The sequence below is a fragment of the Pelodiscus sinensis genome, chromosome 12 (genome assembly GCF_052426305.1).
Source record: "Pelodiscus sinensis isolate ZL-2025 chromosome 12, ASM5242630v1, whole genome shotgun sequence".
Taxonomy (NCBI): Eukaryota; Metazoa; Chordata; order Testudines; family Trionychidae; genus Pelodiscus; species Pelodiscus sinensis.
The window spans coordinates 29,098,442-29,118,038 of record NC_143063.1 but is presented as its reverse complement, the minus strand read 5'-3'; the positions used below and the strand labels follow the sequence as shown (position 1 = coordinate 29,118,038).

The 19,597-nt window shown below is 44.8% G+C and overlaps 1 protein-coding gene across 6 annotated transcripts in view; it reads left to right on the top strand.

Annotated features, from left to right (window-relative positions):
- CEP89 (centrosomal protein 89) overlaps nucleotides 1-19,597 on the top strand; it is a 119,409-nt gene that overhangs the window by 1,896 nt on the left and 97,916 nt on the right. For 3 of the 6 annotated variants that reach the window (XM_075940115.2, XM_014569481.4, XM_075940113.2), the window contains exons 2-7: nucleotides 1,192-1,298; nucleotides 3,518-3,676; nucleotides 5,360-5,558; nucleotides 7,608-7,713; nucleotides 14,273-14,304; nucleotides 15,493-15,582. In XM_075940115.2, the coding sequence (XP_075796230.2) occupies nucleotides 1,192-1,298; nucleotides 3,518-3,676; nucleotides 5,360-5,558; nucleotides 7,608-7,713; nucleotides 14,273-14,304; nucleotides 15,493-15,582 (693 nt within the window). The remainder of the gene's footprint in view (nucleotides 1-1,191; nucleotides 1,299-3,517; nucleotides 3,677-5,359; nucleotides 5,559-7,607; nucleotides 7,714-14,272; nucleotides 14,305-15,492; nucleotides 15,583-19,597) is intronic. The other 3 variants (XM_075940112.2, XM_075940114.2, XM_075940118.2) reach the window with 3 other exon arrangements.

Genomic DNA, 19,597 nt, shown 5'->3' with positions numbered 1-19,597 from the left:
CTGCCACACCAAGATAAGGTCATTTCAGGACCAGAACAATCCTCTGTAACTGAAATCCTAAATACATAAGCTTTTCCACTCCCTAAAATAGTCAAATTTGCCCAAAGGGTTGAGCCCTCCTACAGCACACTCCTTTATAAAAGTGTTATTAGCGCTAGCTACTCAACGGGCTCGTCTACACTGGCCCCTTTTCCGGAAGAGGCATGTAAATTTCACCTATCGTAGTAGGGAAATCCGCGGGGGATTTAAATATCCCCCGCGGCATTTAAATAAAAATGTCCGCCGCTTTTTTCCGGCTATTAAAAAAGCCGGAAAAAAGCATCTACACTGGCCCTGATCCTCCGGAAAAAGCGCCCTTTTCCGGAGGCTCTTATTCCTACTTCCTACTTTGAAGTAGGAATAAGAGCCTCCGGAAAAGGGCGCTTTTTCCGGAGGATCAGGGCCAGTGTAGACGCTCTTTTCCGGCTTTTTTAAAAGCCGGAAAAAAGCGGCGGACATTTTTATTTAAATGCCGCGGGGGATATTTAAATCCCCCGCGGATTTCCCTACTACGATAGGTGAAATTTACATGCCCCTTCCGGAAAAGGGGCCAGTGTAGACGTAGCCAACTAGTATTAAGCATTATGCAAGTTTCAGGAGCATCTTCATGATATTTTTCCTCTATTCAAACTAAACTCGCTGATTGATTGATTTAATTTTAATTTCTTTCCCTATCTCCTCATGTTGCCCTCTGTGGTGATCCACTGTGACCAACTGAAGAGGTAATACCAATAAACCCTTCAACTAGTTGCCTCTATAATCTTTTTCACTAGAGGAAGGATCACATTATGGCAATGTTGGGGAGACAGAGTTTAAAAAGTTTGGAAGAAATAAAGTTGCCCTTTTGGCTCTACTACCCTTATTCATTTACAAAAAGTAGTTGTGATAGCAAATGTGTTGTTTAGAACTCTGTTACTTGAGAATAATGGGAAAAATATACTTGTGAGACTTGAATGAATCACAAATTGTTAACTAGTGGCAGCAGTTACTATTATATTTTAAAATCATATAGAACCTCTTGAAATCATATGTGGACATGAATTTGCATGTAAGTGTTCTCCCTGTTAGTGTTATTTTGTATAGTGTACGTGTTCAGTCTTGTGTTGCTGTCCTTCAGTTCATTGTCAACTAACTTTATTTTAAATTGTCTAGAAACATATAGCTCATGGCCTGGTCCCTGCTGCTACCATAGCTCCTAAACCTGCAGTTCCCCGCACCCCTCCCCCTCGTAGTCCAAACCCTTCTCCAGAAAGGCCCAGGTAGGTTTTAAAGTTGCTTCTTTTTCCTCTGTTAAGTACCACTAGTTACGGTGGAATTACAATAACTAGTGTAGTAGAAATGCATGATTAGAATAATTGTATATCTATACTGTAGCTCTTGTAACCTTTTTCTCAAGCAGAATATATTTTCTGTATAGAATAATTTATTTTAACTGTTAAGATCTGCATTCTGTTCCCCTTTGCCTAAGCATTCATAATACCAGACTAATGCCAAGGCCATATCCTGTAACTGTTATAAACATATAACTGCTATTGAAATTACTAGGAAACTTTACACACAGAAAATCTACTGTGGACTGTTTTTTGTCTAAATGTAGCCTGTCACTCTTAATTCATATAATCAAGAATTAAATACAGGTGTGAGAAGCTATATAGTTTCTTGGTAAATTCTAAGAGACATTTGTTTTAAGTTTTGACAAAAATGAATGAATTTGTTGTTAGAGTACAGCAACATTAAATGAAGGTTGCATAAGATTCCATTTTCTTTTAAAACAACAAATAGTCTGATAACACTTTAAAGATTAACAAAACATGTAGATGGTAGCATGAGCTTTTGTGGGCACAGCCCAGTTCTTCAGATGACCATCTGTGGGATGTGCCCACAAAAGATCATGATACCAGCTACATGTTTTGTTAGTTTTTAAAGTGCTACCAGACTATTTTTTGTTTTTTAAGTTTATCCTGTACAGACTAACTCGGCTACCCCCTGAAGCATTTTCTTTTAGTTAGTGTAGGGCAGGGCTGGGCAACATGCAGCCTGAGGCCCTGATCTGGCCTGCCTAATGCTTTGTTCTGGCGCATGAACTGTATCTGGCTGTTTTCTATTTATATCCTGTTGCCTGTGTGACCAAACTTCCATGTGGTGGCTCAGGCTGCAGGATCCTATTTAAATAGCTTCCAGTTGCAATGCTACCCTGGCAAATAACCCCAGGCATCTGCTAGGCAATGTGGTAGTGGTGGGGCCAGGAGCTACAAGCACTCTGCTGTGATTTTAATTCAAACTTCCAGCCCATGACAATGCTCTGGGGAGGCTAGTCCCCAGCCCCACCTCTTCTGCCCAAGCCCCACCCCTTCCTGGGGTGGAGCTAGCCTGTGACCACATACCAAAATTTCTTAAGTGGCCCCCCCCGTGAAAATTTTGGCACTCTCTGGTCTAAGGATACCAAAAAAAAAAAAGTTCCACGAAACCTGAGGATCTGAATTTTCAATATTTAATGAAGACCCATAGCATTTCACACACTGTAAATGAAGGCAAAGGTTCTTCACACAGTATCTTTAAGTTTAAGAACCTGATGCTGGTGCCTTTCACACAGGCAAAATTCCCATTAGTTTGCTTCTTACAGAGAGCATTAGCAGGCCCTAAATAATACCATCAGTACTAAAGGAGGCCCGATTCCTGCGAAAGCAAGAAAATAAACAACAAATTCTTTAGGTTAAGCAAGGAATACCCATGGTACCATAGAAATGTTAAGTTATTTTTCTGTTCCTTTCCATTTTTAGTCCCCTTTCAAATTTTCTTTCTCTTCCTGTATTCCACTCTCTCTTCTGCTGTACGTTATCCCTCACTGCTGGCAGTTGTTTTTCAGTCTTCTTTCTATGTCAATCCTCACCTGTTTCCTGGCTGTGTTTGGTATGTCCTTAGTCAACCTCAGTTCGTGCTACCTTTGGCTCTAAGGTTTTCTCTTTTCTTATGATTTTTTCACTATTTTTTACTCTGATTCCATTTGTCACCTCACCCTGTAACCCCATTCCCGCCAAATATACTCCGTCTGTCATATCCCAGATCACAATCTAGAACATTAGTTTCCATCCTGAAAGTCAATAGCAGAAGCAGATTAGGGAATAGCAGGTGACAGGGAACATGGGGATGATACTGGGTACTGTGGAATACTTCAGGCAAATTCTGCCCTGAATTTTATATATTCAGCTCCATGCAAACCATTCAGATTTCTGTACATGTGATGTAGGAAAGTATGAGATGGAACAGATTTTACACACAGAATAAAATTATAGCTGAGTTTAAGCCTAAACAATTCTGTGGGTTGGTGGTTTAAAACATTTTAAGATTTTTTTTATATTATTAAGTTTTAAACTTTGTGCTATCCCCTAATTAGTAAAGGTGCTTCACAAAAGGTACAGATAAAAGCTTTGAGCCATAGCGAATACATCACAGTGATTGTTACTTTGCTTTCTTCTAGATCTGCCCTAGCAGCAGCTATTCTAGTGACAACTTTAACTGGGCGTACAGTTGCTATTCCTCACCCTCGTCAACGATCATTTTCTGAAAGTGATACCACCTGTTTGGAGCAAGAAAGTTTTATTGAGCCCTATGCCACAATCACTGAGCTCAAACTAGGGTAAGTCAGACTTTCTGTTTCAGCATCTCACATTGTGAATAAAATCTGAAAATGATGTTTGCACTCTTATTATGAGTTATGTTAAATATTTTCAAGCCCTAATACTGAAGTTACTTATTTAAACTAATCTTTTCCTTTCAGTGTCCTAGGTTAAGTGCAAGGTGCCCACCTATTTCCCTTTCCCCATTTTCCATTTCACATATATGACAGTGTTATAACCACAGATTCCAGAGGAGAAAGATTGAAAAGTGCAGCAAGACATAACAGTAAAAACGTGCATATGAAAGTTTACCAATTCACCCCCATTTGCACAATTATTCTTAAGGAATCATCTGAGTTGCACATAAGGTAATTCCGTTGGTAGTCCCATTAAAAATAGAGGATGATATGCTTTCATGTGTCTATCTACCAGATGTGGGGGATGCAAATTTCCACTTTCAGTGACATAAACCAGAGTGTGAACTAGGGATGTTAAACACCAGTTAATTGAATATTCGAGTAACCTCATGAATTCTTATTGGTTACTAGGGATGTTAAATTTAGATTCATTGGCTAATTGAATAGTCGATGCAAATTGCATCGACTATTCGATTAGTCAATAAGGGCGCCTCCGCCTTGAAGTGTAGCAACATCTCCAGGGCTCTTCTCTGCAGTGAGAACAGGGCCAGCGGGGGCTCAAGCAATCCCCCATTGATCCCATTCTCTCTGTGGTGTTTCAAAACGGCAACACCACATGGAGCCCAGGGTCAGCAGCGGACTCCTCAGCTGGCCTTGGGCTGCATGCAGCGTTTCAAAGTGACAGTGCTGCATGGAGCCCAAGGTCTGGCCTCAGGCTCCAAGGGTGGCTGCCACTTTGAAGCATCCCTTCCTCTCTCCACCCCTGCTCTTGCTGCTGATAGAGGTAGCAAAAGTGGGGGAAGCAACTAGTTGACTAGCGTGTAGACTATCTGATAAACATTTGCTTATTGGATAGTCGACTAGTTGTTTACATCCCTATTGGTTACTCAGCTATTCTGTAGTCCTCAGGGGTGGGGCCGACAGCAATCCAGCCCCTCTCCCGAGGAGCCCCTTTCCACTCCACGCTGCTGCCTGTATATCAGAGGCAGCAACGCGGGGTGCCAGGCGAGATCTGGTACGCAAGGGGAGTCGGTTTTAAAACCAGCTCCCCTTGCGGCCTGGCTGCCCATCGCCCTGTGCAGCTGCCTCTGATACACAGGCAGCAGTGCAGAGTGGCAACAGTCCCTGTCCAGGATGGGGTCTGAGCTCCTGGACCCAGCATAAGCCAGAACTGAGCCAGGCTGCCTGCCCATCTGGCTCCTAATACACTTTAAATGCAGAGTCGCAGCAGGGGTAGGCCTTGGACCCAGTGTAAGCTGGGACTGAGCCATACTGCTGGTCAACCTGCAAAAAAATTTACTGGTGGGGGGTGCAGGCAATGTGTGTAGTCTATAGCATTAAACCTATAAGCTTTTGCTTATCGGTTAATCAACTATACTATTACATCCCTAGTGTGAACAGCTGAAATTCTGGACCATTGCATGCGCCACTAAACATGTAGTTGTCTTTTTTAGACATCTACTGTTGTGTCTGAGGTATATGTTCAGAGTGACTGTTTAAACATTACTAGCCTTTGTTTTTTTGGAAAAGAACAAGTATGTATTTTAAAGTGTTCTCCATTTGCAGGTCTAATTGGAAGCATGATGATAGTGAAAGATCTGTGCAGTCGCTGGAAGTGTCAGGCAATCGTTGTGAAGATGAAGACATGGACACATACCTTTCTGACACAGAAAAACAGCCGGAACACAACTATCAGAGTACAGAGAAAAAAGAGGAAAGCTTAAGCAATGATGCTATTTATGCTGTTCCCCACAAAAATAAAAAGGTTGGTTACTTAGTTTCTTTTGCACATCTTAATATAAAAATATAAGAATCTGAATGTCTGAAAAAGATTATTACATTTTTTCTGCATTCATAAACATTTTGTCTGGTTTGCATTTTTCATTCTTGTCTTGTGTTTCACTTACCTCTGACTGGAGTCCTCCAAGTTAGTTTCATTAACACATTCACAATCACCCTCTTGCATTCCTGATGGCTTTGGGGTTTCTTTTACCAGAATGATTTAGAAGTTGCCAGGAAACATATGTAGTATCTTAACACCTTATTTCATGTTTAACGAGTGTGAATATTTATCTGAGCAAAGCATGCACCCTCAGTCCATTTTCTAGACGTTGCAGCCCAGCCTTATTTTATACCTGCAGTTTTGCAGGCAGAAATAACAGATTATGGTTTCTGTTAACATGATATACAGCTACAAATGTTTGTGGGCACAAATCAGTTAGCAATTTAAACCATGTCATTTATACCCACAACTGTTTCCACTGGGAAGATTAGAAGCTCTTTTTGAAAATTTGTGCCCACAGCTCACTGCTGGCTTATAGAGGGGTTCAGTACACTAAGTATGAAACCTATACTGTAGGCTATAGAGAAGAATAGCTTGGAGAACTCAAGTCATATGAATTATACATACTTTATAACTTCCAGAAATTGGAATAATGATTTTTCTTTGATTGTTTGTTATATACATATGAACTCACACACACAGCTACATTAAAAGAACATTACTATTGTAAAATCAACCACTCAAAAGTTAGACAGTGCAAGAAATTAAGTTTACTTGTGCAATCCGAATTCATCTGCCTTGCTCATGTGATGATAATTTTTTAATTACATTGTATAGTGTCTTTTCCATAGGATCCTTACCTTGTTAGAGGCACAGAATGAACTCTGATCATTTAATGAACAGCAGCTATTTACTATTTGGTTTTATGTTCCTTGCTCTCTGTGTGGTCTTGAACCTTATTTGAGATAAGCTATTCAAATCCTGTGCTGAATTATAGTTTCTTATGGGCTTTTCTATAGAGTTCATCACTATCTACAAATGCTTCAAAAACTTTAATTTATCTTCACAATATTGCTGTAATGTGCAAGCTCCCAACCCCACCTACAGCCCCACCTCTTTTGTCCAGGCCCCGTCCCCATGAGAGCCAAGACCTCCCTGCTCCAGCACCATGAGAAGGTGGGGCAGTGTGCGGTCCGAGCCTCCCTGGCCCCAGAGCATGGTGCTTGGGGGCAGCAACACTCTGCTCCCAATATGCCTATATTAGGTGTTCTGGAGCAGAGTCTGGGGCAGGCCAGGCTGATGGTTTGGGAAGACAGTTCCTTCCTCTGCCTAGTATACTCGCCACCTCTGCTCCCTTCCTCTCCAGACATCTGTCTCTGAGTCTTCTCATCTCTAGTCACAGTTTCCTTGCCAAATCTTTTCAGAAAGCTTCTGTTTTGTCAGCCTAGGCTTCTGCAGCCCAGTCCCAGTGTCACCTGGCTTCTTCTGCCAATCTACTCCTTTCCTCTCCCTGATCTTTCTCTTGTCCTCTCTATATTCGACTCAGGTAGCTTCCTTCTTTGAGGGTATCAGCAGGAAATCTCTGAAATAGCAGGAGAAACAAGATCTGTGCTCTCAGTTCCAGTTTCTGAGCCCATCCCAGAGCTTCTGGAAGCAGCAATTTTAAGAGAAATCTGGCTTTTCCCGTATAGCTCTGTGGTGGAGCATGCTCACTTAGTCTGTGGGGGTGGTACACATACATTCAGTTTGTTGTTTTTTTAAGTTTTTTAAGAAAATACTGTAATTCCTTATCTACTGTTATGATTTTCATACATGTAAATCTAAAAGAAAAAAAGAGGAAAATATGGATTTAAGTATAATCTTGATAATCTTGAAACATATCTGTTCAACAGTCATTTAAGGACTGGTGAAGGTGTTAATGCTATGAAAGTGTCACATGGACTTGCATGCTTGCAAATGCACATGAGCTGCTGTTTGGGTGTTCTCTGGATTTGTATAATATGGTAACTTCTCTGTGATATTTTCATTCAGGGAAAGCTTCCAGTATCTCCTAGTGTTAATGATGATGAGAATGAAATTTCTTCCCATGAAGCTGCTTTTCCAGTTTTAGTAGACCAGTCAAATATACAAGTGGAAGGTAACAAATACACTTTAAAAGTGATTTTTTCCTACTTTTTAACCTCCAAGAGTAACTATGAACTTTGGCACAATCTATCTGTTAAATGAGCCTCATTACCAGATGCATAGAGGATAACTAACGTAATGCCTGTTAAAAAAAAAAAAAAAAACTGAGATGATCCTGACAATTACTAGGAATGTGTTTATTCTTGTAAATGTGTAACTGCCTGTCCCATGTCCTGCCTGCCCTCCATGCTGCTGCTTCTAATCTGTATCAGAGGCAGCAGCATGGTGGGGAGCAGTCCCCACAAGCACCGGCTCCTGCCTGCACCCATCCTCCTGCACTGCTGCCTCTGTGGGAGGCAGCGGGAGCGGGAAGGGAGGTTGCTTCCTGGGAACTGGAACGCGCAAAGAGCTGCCTTAAAAGCTGCTCCCAATGCCCATCAACTCCTGTTTCCCTGATTCAGAGACAGCAGCACGGTGGGCATGCTGTGTGTAACTTTCAGGGTAACAGTATACACAGGTACATGTTCACATCCCTACAATTACAGGCCTAACTTCCATACAAGGCAAATTGTTTAAACAATAGTAAAGAACAAAATTAACAGAGACATTGATAAACAAAGTGTGTTGGAGAAGAGTGAAGAGTTTTTTTTCTAAATGGAAATTAGAATGCTTTGACTGGTCAGCAAAGATGCACATGAGTGATACTGTCAATATACAGTAAAACTCCCAGTTGTCTGTTATCCAGTGGTCTGGCACTTCCAATACAGGCAGTCCCCCGAGTTACGCGGATCCAACTTATGTCGGATCCACAGTTACGAACGGGGCTTTTCTGGCCCCGGAGGATGCGAGCAGCGGGATGCCCAGATGCGCTGCAGTCCCGCTGCCCGCGTCCTCCGGGGCAAGAAAAGCTGCTCCGCGTCTTCCTGGTCTGCTGGGGAGAGCCCCCCCTAGCACACCAGGAAGACCCAGAGCAAAGCTGCGGAGCACGCGGGCAGCGGGACAGCCCAGGCGCGCTGCGGCTGTCCCGCTGCCGGCGTCCTCCGAGGCTTTGCTCCCCATCTCCCTGGTCTGCTGGGGGGAGCCAAAGCCTCGGAAGACAGGGAGCAAAGCCTCGGAGGACACCGGCAGTGGGAGAGCCGCGGCACGTCTGGGCTGTCCCGCTGCCCGTGTGCTCCGCGGCTTTGCTCCACGTCTCCCTGGTCTGCTCCCCCCCCCCCCCCCCAGCAGACCAGGCTTTTCTCACCAAGTCGCCTGGGGTAGAGGAGCTGGGGCGCTGCCGGGTTGGTCCCGCAGTGCCACTCCTCGGCACTACTGGACCAACCCGGCAGCACCCCAGCTGCTCTGCCCCAGGCATCCCCAAGTCAGCCACTGCTGAAACTGACCAGCGGCTGACTACAGGAAGCCCGAGGCAGAGTTGCTCTGCCCCGGGCTTTCTGGAATCAGCTGCTGATCAGTTTCAGCAGTGGCTGACTTGGGGACACCTGGGGTAGAGCAGCTGGGGTGCTGCCGGGTGGGTCCCCGCAGTGCTGAGGTGCGGCGCTGCGGGGGACCTACCTGGCAGTGCCCCAGCTGCTCTGTCCCAGGTGTCCAAATTCAGCTGCTGTTGAAACTGATCAGCGGCTGATTCCAGGAAGCCCAGGGCAGAGCAACTCTGCCTCGGGCTTCCTGTAGTCAGCCGCTGGTCAGTTTCAGCAGCGGCTGAATCTTGACGCCAGTTCTGACTTGCATACAAATTCAACTTAAGAACAAACCTACAGTCCCTATCTTGTACGTAACCTGGGGTCTGCCTGTAGTCCGGCACCAACTGGAACCTGGAAGTGCTCCGGCCAGCTGGACAATTGGAGCTGCTCCGCGCTGTTCCCCAAGTCCGCTGCTCTGCTGCTGAAACTGGCCAGTGGCGGACTTGGGGAAGAGGCGCAGAGCACAGCAGCTGGGGTGCTGCTGGGTTGGTCCCGCAGCACCGCCCCTCACCTCCCAGCTCAGTGCCCAGCAGCACCTCAGCTGCTCTGCTGCACGCTGCTGCTGAAACTGACTAGCAGCGGACTTGGGGAAGCTGCGGAGCAGAGCAGCTGGGGTGCTTCCGGGTTGGTCCTGCAGCACCACTCAGGGGCAGCGCTGCAGGACCAACCCGGCAGCACCCCAGGTGCTCTGCCCCGCCACTTCCCCAAGTCACCACTCCTGTTTGCAGCCCTAGCTGGCCTGTCACCTGCGGCTGCGCGGTGCTTCCCCCGCCTCCCTGCATAACGGCGGAGGGTTCGCCCCATGCTGCGCCATTCCCCACCGATTCCCCTCCCCTCCCCCGACCTGTCACAGCTCCCCTTCCGGAGTATCTCCTGATATTCCGGCATATCCGATAATCCGGCACCCCCTGGATCCCAAAGGTGCCAGATTATCGGAAGTTTACTGTAGTATACTTTGATATTCAAAAAGTCTTTTATCCAAGGTTCCCCTCAAAGGTTCTCATGCAAACTGAGCAGTTATGTGATAGGTATGTTCTCTCATGGCTTAGTAACTGGTAAAAATATAAGAAACAAAGGGTAGGAATAAATGGACAGTTCAAAATTATTCACAATAGTTAAGTCCAAAAGTGCAAAGAGTTCTACAGATACCTTGCTAAAATAGGTGACAAAATAGCTGATGAAATTCAGCGTTAATAAATGCAAGGTAAGTAAATAATCTCTACTATACAGGCAGTCCCCGGGTTACGTACAAGATAGGGACTGTAGGTTTGTTCTTAAGTTGAATCTGTATGTAAGTCGGAACTGGCATCCAGATTCAGCCGCTGAATCTGGACACCAGTTCTAGCTTACATACAGATTCAACTTAAGAACCCCAGGCGTCCCCAAGTCAGCTGCTGCTGAAACTGATCAGCAGCTGATTCCAGGAAGCCCGGGGCAGAGCAACTCTCCCTCAGGCTTCCTGTAGTCAGCTGCTGGTCAGTTTCAGCAGCGGCTAACTTGGGGACGCCTGGGGCAGAGCAGCTCGAGTGCTGCCGGGTTGGTCCAGTAGCGCCAAGGAGCGGTGCTGTGGGACCAACCGGCAGCGCCCCACCTGCTCTACCACAGGCCCCGGGCTTTGCTCCACGTCTCCCTGGTCTGCTGAGGGGGGCACTAGCTGCGTCCCCGCCAGCAGACCAGAGAGACGCGGAGCAAAGCAGCGGAGGACCCGGGCTGGACCCGCTGCGCTTCCAGATCAGCTGGAAGCGCCGCGGTCCGGCCCGGGTCCTGCGCCGCTTTGCTCAGCGTCTCCCTGGTCTGCAGACCAGAGAGACGCTGAACAAAGCGGCGGAGGACCCGGGGCCAGACCCGCGGCCGCTTCCAGATCAGCTGGAAGCGCCAGGGTCCGGCCGGGTCCTGCGCGGCTTTGCTCAGCGTCTCCCTGGTCTGTAGACCAGAGAGATGCTGAGCAAAGCGGCGCAGGACCCGGGGCCGGACCCGCCGCGCTTCCAGATCAGCTGGAAGCGCCGGGGGTCCGGCCCCGGGTCCTGCGCGGCTTGTTCAGCGTCTCCCTGGTCTGCAGACCAGAGAGACGCTCAGCAAAGCGGCGCAGGACCCGGGGCCGGACCCGCCACGCTTCCAGATCAGCTGGAAGCGCCGGGGGTCCGGCCCCGGGTCCTGCGCGGCTTTGTTCAGCGTCTCCCTGGTCTGCAGACCAGAGAGACGCTGAGCAAAGCGGTGCAGGACCCGGGGCCGGACCCGCGGCGCCTCCAGCTGATCTGGAAGCTCCCGCAGGTCCGGCCCCGGGTCCTGAGCCGCTTTGCTCCCCGTCTCCCTGGTCTGCTGGCTCCCGCAGCAGACCAGGGAGACGGGGAGCAGCTTTTCTCACCCCGGAGGAGGCGGGCGGCGGGACCAGGCGTCCCGCCGCTCCAGTCCTCTGGGGCGAGAAAATCCCCGTTCGTATCTGCGGCTCCGACATAAGTCGGATCCGCGTAACTCGGGGACTGCCTGTACATACAAAATGATGGAATCTAAATTAGGGTATATGTACACTGCCACCCTAGTTTGAACTAGGGTGGCTAATGTAGGCATTCGAAGTTGCAAATGAAGCCTGGGATTTAAATATCCCAGGCTTCATTTGCATCTTGCCGGGCACCACCATTTTTAAATCCCCCTTAGTGCGGACTCTGTGCTACATGCGGCACGGAGTAGGTAGTTCGAATTAGGCTCTCTAATGTACCTGTGGTCCGGCCAGCTGGACAATTGGAGCTGCTCTGCGCCACTTCTAAGGGGGATTTAAAAATGGCAGCGCCTGGCAAGATGCAAATGAAGCCTGGGATATTTAAATCCTGGGCTTTATTTCCAACTTCGAATGCCTACATTAGCCACCCTAGTTCGAACTAGGGTGGTAGCGTAGACATACCCCTTGTCATTACTTCTCAAGAAAGCAATCTTAGAGTCATTGTGAATAGTTCCCTGAAAACATCTGCTCAGTGTGCGGCAGCAGTTAAAAAACTAATTTTTTAACTAATTAAAACTAATTGTTAAAGACATGAGGAAAGGGATTGATAATAAGACATAAAATACCATAATGTCACTATATAAATCCATGGTGTATGAACATCTTTTATACTGTGTACAGTTCTGTTTGCCTCATATCAGAAAAGATGTATTAGAATTGGGAAAAGAGAACTACAACAAAAGAATAGAGGTATTGAACAGCTTTGAGGAAAGATTAAAAAGACTGGGACTGTTCATTTTAAAAAATGACTAAGCAGGAATATGATAGACATCTATAAAATCATGAGTAGTGTAGAAAAAGTGAATAGGAAATAGTTATTACCATGCCACCTATCACAAGAACTACCATGTCACCTATCACAAGAGGAAATTAATAGGCAACACATTTAAAAATATGAAGTATTTTTTCAAACAATGCATAGTCAAACTATGGAACTCATTGCCATGGGGTATTAGGAGGGCCTAAAGTATAACTGGGTTAAAAAAAGAATTTGACAGTTTCATGGAAGTTAGCTCCATTATGGCTATTAGCAAAGACTGTCAGGGATGCAACTCTGTTCTCTGAGTGTCCCTAAACCTCCAGCTGCCAGAAGCTGGGACTGGATGGCGGGATGGGTCATTCAAAATTGCCCCATTGTGTTCACACCCTCTGAAGCATCTAGCACTGACCAGATATGGGATACTGGCTGACATGAACTATTCTGACCAGAATGGCTGCTTTTATGACTTCAGCAAGGCCAGGATTTTTACCCAAAACTTTGCCTCCATACAAATTTGTATTATCTGAAACGGCTTGTGTGGATTCAGCCCTACAAAGCAGCCATCCATAAGGACTTGTGAGTAAAGCCTTTATTACTTTACTCTCTCCTTTATTTTTCCTATCCATAATTTTCTGGCCACTGAAGAGCTTTCAGTTTTAATGTCTACTATCTCAGTGACTGTTTAGGTTATGTGACTCACTTTATTCATACTGAGAAATCTGTCATAGGCAGCAACACAGGTTGGCAGGCAGGAGCTAGTCTTCGAGGGGAACAGAGGCAGCAGTGCAGGGTGGCAGCAGCCCCTGTCCCTGTTGGGTCTGATCTCTCCACGGACAGAGGCCCCTGTTCATGGGGGGTTCGAGCTCCCCGTGGATAGATGCTGCTCGGACCTGCTGCAGAAAAGGCTGCTTCACTGCATCCTCCCCTGCTGCTTCCCTCATCCTCTATCAGAGGCAGCAGTGCGGTGCAGTGTGGCGGGTGGATCCGGTACTCATGGGGAACTGGCTCCCCACGGGCACCAGCTCTCCCCCCTTGCTGCCTCTGATGCAGAGGCAACAGGGGCAAGGGGAGTGTATGTAGTCAACAGGATTAATCGTTAAGCCCATCCTTATCGGTTAATTGTGTCGTTGTCTGCATGTTGACATCCCTTAGTCCTACAACAGCAATTTAATCAGGTATTTAAAAGAGCCAAGTCAGTCATCCCATTGACAAGAAATCTGTTTCTCGGTAATAACCTTACTTAGACTATCAGCTGTTCTGGACATCAGGATTCTTTGAGCCCTGGCAGCTCTAAACAGCGTACTAGATTGAAGCAGCTGAATGTCTTTTTGTGAACTGTTCAAATCTGAAACATTTGCTTCTTAATTTTCAATAGTCAGTAACTATTAGCAAGGATGGGAAGGAATGGTGTCCCTACTCTCTGTTTATCAGAAGCTGGGAATGGGTGATGAGATGGATCACTTGATAATTACCTGTTTCTGTTCATTCTCTCTGGAGCACCTGGGATTGGCCACTGTCAGAAGACAAGATAATGGGCTAAATGGGACCTTTGGTCTGACCCACTATGGCCATTCTTATGAGATCCTAAAAGAATAGCAAAATAAACTAGAGGAAGACATCAATAAATCTTGATTTCTCCCACATTTCTCTTTATAATATTAAAATAAACATATATCAGTTTTCTGATAAAATATATGGAGTATAATAAAAGAGGAATTAAATTATCTAATCTGTGTACTCATTTGGGAAGATGTGCTTAATGTTGTCTGCATTTTCCTATAGTCTTATGGTTTATGGACTTGCAAAAGATTTTTGTTTTGCATTGATGTAAAGACCATCTATTTTTTTTCCTTAGCAGAAGATGAACCTCCTGTTTTGACTCTAAAGGTAAGAGTATGATGAAGGTAATGATTACTGTGCATTTTGGAAAAAAAAGTGTCATAAATGACTGATTGCTCAGATGAAAATTACTTTGCTGTCACCAAGGAGCCTTTTACAACTGACCTACAGGTTAATGACATCCATTTATTTTGAAAGATCCCAAAGCACTTTACATCAGTTCACCCTTTAGTAAAATGCAATCACTGTTGAGGTGAAACAGCAGTACAGGATGCAGAAACAATGCATAACAAATTCAGACAAGCACCTGGAAGAAATAAGTGAAAATGCAAGGCATGTAAACACAAGAGATGTATGTAAATGCTAAAGTTCAGAATCTGTTCCAAGCTTCACCAAAGTTAAGAGGATTTGATGTTCCATTTGGGCCATCCCTAATAGTAACATGAGCTAGAATGTGGCAAATGTCAGAAGTAAGGCCCTACAGCTGTGCCTGCTCTGTGTTCTGACCATCTGTGGAGTCAGCCAGACTGCCAAATGGACTGCCCTGGATGATTGACTAAGGAACCTAGTAAGGCGGTTCTTAAGCCAGCAGCAGTTTACTGGATGTTCAACATACATGTCTGTGGATTTTCTGCCTTCTGCTTGCCTTATTCCAAGACCTGCTCCCAGCTCTGCCCCTCCTTTCTAACTGTGGGTTGTGTTACAGCAGTGTTATACAGTATACGCCTCTAACTTTATAAACAATATTCATAAACATTTAACCAGGATATTAATATGCAGCAGATTGAGTTTTCAAATGATACCTCACAAGGTATACTTTGTGTAAAATTTATCATAGTCTTGAAAAAGTGGTCACATGTGCCCAGCACCCAGACTTATTTCAGTCTCGTGGACTGATTGCTGCAGTCTTCCCTGACCATCAGCCCTGATTTTGCTTAGGTCTCAACTCTGGCTTTGGTGCTGACTTGCAGCTCCGATCTCTGGCTCTGGTTCTACTTTGACCTTTGGCTGTGGCATTTGGACTCCAAGCACTAGACCTGGCTCCCTGCAACTTATCCGGACTGGTAGCAGCTTCTGAGTACTTATCATGCGAAAGTACTCCCATTGTGTCCTCAAATTGTGAAGTCGAAGTAAATGCTTCTAAAAACCCATCCTCCTTATCTAGTAAAATTTTCAGGATTCAAAGGAAAAAGGAGTACCAAGTCAACAAAAGAAATATATCCTCTCTCTTTTCAGAGTTGTCCAGCACTCCTGACTCCTTGTCAGGGCTCTACGAGTGCAGAAGGGGAGGGTCTGCAAGAGAACTTCAAAACCTTGCCTCTACAGGTACTGATTATAAAAAACTTCTCCTTGGAATCATAATACACAGATTTTGGGGGAATCACTGCCACCACCAAGTGCTTTTTTTTATTCCTAAAAACCAGAGGTGAACACTTGAAATCATCCCCCACGGTAGCCCAAGCTCTTTTACCCCAAAAGAGCTTGAAAAAAGAAAAGAGAAAACCAAGCTGCAGTCTCTGGTAGCTGACCCCTCAGTCAATGGCATGCAGATACAGACAAACAGACCTTCTAGGACGGAAGAATCAAATCATCACCTTAAAGAAAGTGATTTTTATTACAAAACAAAAGATATATTTGATAAAGCATACTTGGTTGCTAGATGTTACAGAGCAATTAAGGAAAACAAAATACAGAGAAAATCACTAGGAACGATGCTTAGTTGGTAATTGGGGAGGTGAGGCATAGACTCACACAGAGCAGTTCAAACCAAACCACAAAATAAAGAACAATTGCCCCGAACATGACTGGATTCACTTCTCTCTTTTTACTTACTTCTACCTGGAGGACCTCTCTTCTGCTCCTCTCACTGGGATGGGGTATGGCAAGGCCTCTGGCCTGCTGTAGGGGGTGTTGTAGCTTTGTCCACCTCATCACAGAGCTTGACAAAAGAAAAGAGAAAGACAAGCTGCAGTCTCAAGTAGCTGACCCCTCAGTCAGAGGCATGCAGATACACACAAACAGACCTTCCAGGACACAAGAATCAACCAATACTGGTTAATCAAAACAAAAAGGAAAATACTTTTATTATCAAAACAAAATTTTCTGTTGCAAGCATAGAAAATAACTGGGTGTTAAAAGCCATGGAGTGAAATAGATTCAGGGGAAATCCCTGGGTTATAATTCTTAGTTACAAAAGAGAAAAACAATTAACCAGCTGATAAATGATTTCCAAATCCCTAAATAAGAAAATCAACAAAACCTATAAATTTTTCCCTACTTACATATTTCAAGGAGTCCATTCCTGGGAGAATTTGACGCCTTTGTTACCTGGGGAAAAAGCAACTATGATCTCAAACAAAAGAAAAGAGGAAAAAAAAACCTCTCTTGGTTTGACATTCCTATCTGCATTTTATTGGCTGAATGCCTAAAGCCCCCTCCCTTAGGTGCATCTCTAGAGTGCTTAACCCTTTCCTTGCTCTCGAGCTAAGTCAGACTCTCCTTAGCAAGCTCATATGACTCCATCATTCCTGGATGAAGCTATTTTTGTTCATTTATCTGTCAGTGTGTACAGTCTCAATAGATGACTACGAGATGTTCCAGGATTTGTTTTTTTCAGAATGGCTAACATGCTGGAGCTTCCAGTTGAGGTAATTGAAGGAAAAAATATCTTACACGCTCTTGCTCATTATGCACATCGTGCTCAGTGCCTCAACATTTTGCCCATCAGCAGAACTCTGCAAATTTGCAGCTATCTGCTTTATATCCAGGGGTATCACATCTGTGGCTCACTTTTTGCAAATGTAGGTACAGATTTTGTATCTAAAATGCTGCACATTTGCGGATATCCACTTCATATCTGTGGGTATTTGCATCCATGGATGTGGATGTAGATATCTGGGTCATTTTGTCAGATGTGGATGCCAATTTTGTATCTGCGCAAGGCACTACACCTCAGTTGAAGACTTTTAGAGTTAGCTAATTTGCTCTAACAGATACTTGCCTCTCTGGTACCAACATTGATGAGTGCAGACTGCCGCTATCAGGCTTCTTAGTAGGGCTTTGGGAATATTCCATACCAGATTCATTGGTGTTTGCTGCATGAAATTAGAGATTGCATTAAAATAACACCAAAAGACAAGAAACACCCTCATAAACAATGTATTTGGATGGAAAAATTACTTCATATCATGTCTCAAATGAAAACCACTGATCACCAAGACCTATTGGTTAAATATGATTAACTGAAGTGGGATTCCATGGCCAAGTTTTGCCAAAAGTCTTCTTAAGGACAACAGGGAAGATTTAAAGTTGTTCATCAGCGAGGGTTAGCTCGTGACATACACATGCTTCCAAGCAGCACTTCATGCCTTATATGGTGATCTCAAGTGCCATGAAGAGATCCTCATGACTCTACTTTTCAGGGATCCTTAAAGAATTTCAAGTGACAATTGATATTCTCATATTTGAGGGATGTAAAATCCTCTGTGCTAAAACAGGTGCAGCCTTAGGTTATTGGAAAGACCTGTAAAAGTATATTAATCCTCAGCCACAGCAGTTTCTCTCAATAAAGGCAACCTGAACCACCTAGAAAGTGTCAAATTTCTGAGAAGGAAATAATCTAGATCCACCACAATATCTGCTTAGTCTTTGTCATGATTCAGGCAGTAGATTTGACTTCTTGTTTGGCAGTGATATACAGATTGTTTATGATCTTCCAACTATAACCCCTTCAAATGGGAGTTACTTATTTCATTTCTGTGGGATTTGGAACACTATCATTAAAGCATGCTGAGTTCTGGGAATCATAGAGTAGGCTGTTACATTCATTCTGGACCAATCATGCTAGAATCCTCCCAGAAGTGGAGGGGATAGGACCACTGTTCCCTTTAAGATTTTCTGTCCTTGGGCAGGTTGAATTTTCTTTTAGGCAGGTTGAAATTTCTTATGTGCAATACCAATATTGAGGTAGCGTGTGGATGTGCACCAACCAGTACAAACAAAGTTGTAAATATAAATATATATTTTAAACAATCCATTGGTGTGGAAGAAAATATATTAAAACAAGGGATAATTAACAAGGAGCAGTGATTATGATTATTTAATATGAAATCAAATAAAAAGAAAATTAACACTGGGTTGTGCCCAAAAAAGCTCATGATTCTGTTTATATATTTTTGTTAGTCTAAGATGCTACTGGTGGTTTTTTTAAAGGTTTTTTTAGTTACCAACTAACACTGCTATCCCTCTGAGGCCTTTTTAACAGACAAATGCATGTTTCAACGTCCTTGCAAGTAAGGGGTTTCATCCTACAAAACAGCTGGCATCACACTCAGTTCTTGCTGCTTCTGACTCATAAAAGTCAGAACTCTACCAGATAGCAGAGATCTGGCCTTAATGCAATACAGTTTACCATGTATTAATTAGTAACATGGGATTTTAAAAAAATCATTAAGATGAGAGTTTTAGATATCTGCAACCCTCAACAGAATTTCTGTTAAAAGAATCTTTTTCTTTCTTACCTTAAGCCATTAACACAGGCGTGAGCAATAATTTTTGGTGGGGGGGGGCCTCTCCAAGAAATTCTGCACTTTGCCATCGAACTTTCCAATTGTGTAAATGGCATTATAACAGGGGTGCACAATAATTTTTGATGGGGAGGAGGGCACATGAACAATTTGGATTGTGATTAAGGGCTCCACTTTTTCATGATATTAATGGAGGAGGTGCAGGGGTCTGGGATGGAGGTTGGGTGCAGAAGGGAGCTTGGGATAAGGGATTGGGTGTGGGATCTGAGAGGGAGTTTGGGTGAAGTAGAGGATGATGACCTGGGGCAATGGACTGGGGTGAGGAGGGAGTGCAGTGCCTAAGAAGGGGTTGTGACCTGGGGCAGGGGTGCAGAACAGTGTGCAGGGGTTTGGGCTGTGACCAGGGATAGCAGAGGAGTAACGGTAGTTCGGATTAGAGAGCCTACTCCAAACTACCTACTCCGTGCCGCGTGTAGCCGCGGGCACGGAGTCCCAACTACCGGGGCTTTAAAAATGGCGGCGCCCGGCAAGATGCAAATGAAGCCCAGGATATTTAAATCCTGGGCTTCATTTGCAACTTCGGTTGCCTATATTAACCACCCTAGTTCAAACTAGGGTGGTAGTGTAGACATACCCTCAGGCCCTCCCACTCCAAACACACTCTCTCCACTGCTTCCGCCCTACCTCACTTTATCCAAACTGTCTGGTACTCTCTGCACCGTATGCCCTCCCACACTCTGCTCTCCAATCCCCTGGTCCATGTCACAACCCCCTTCTGTCCTAAGTCACAATCCAAACTCCTGCACCCCAGTCCC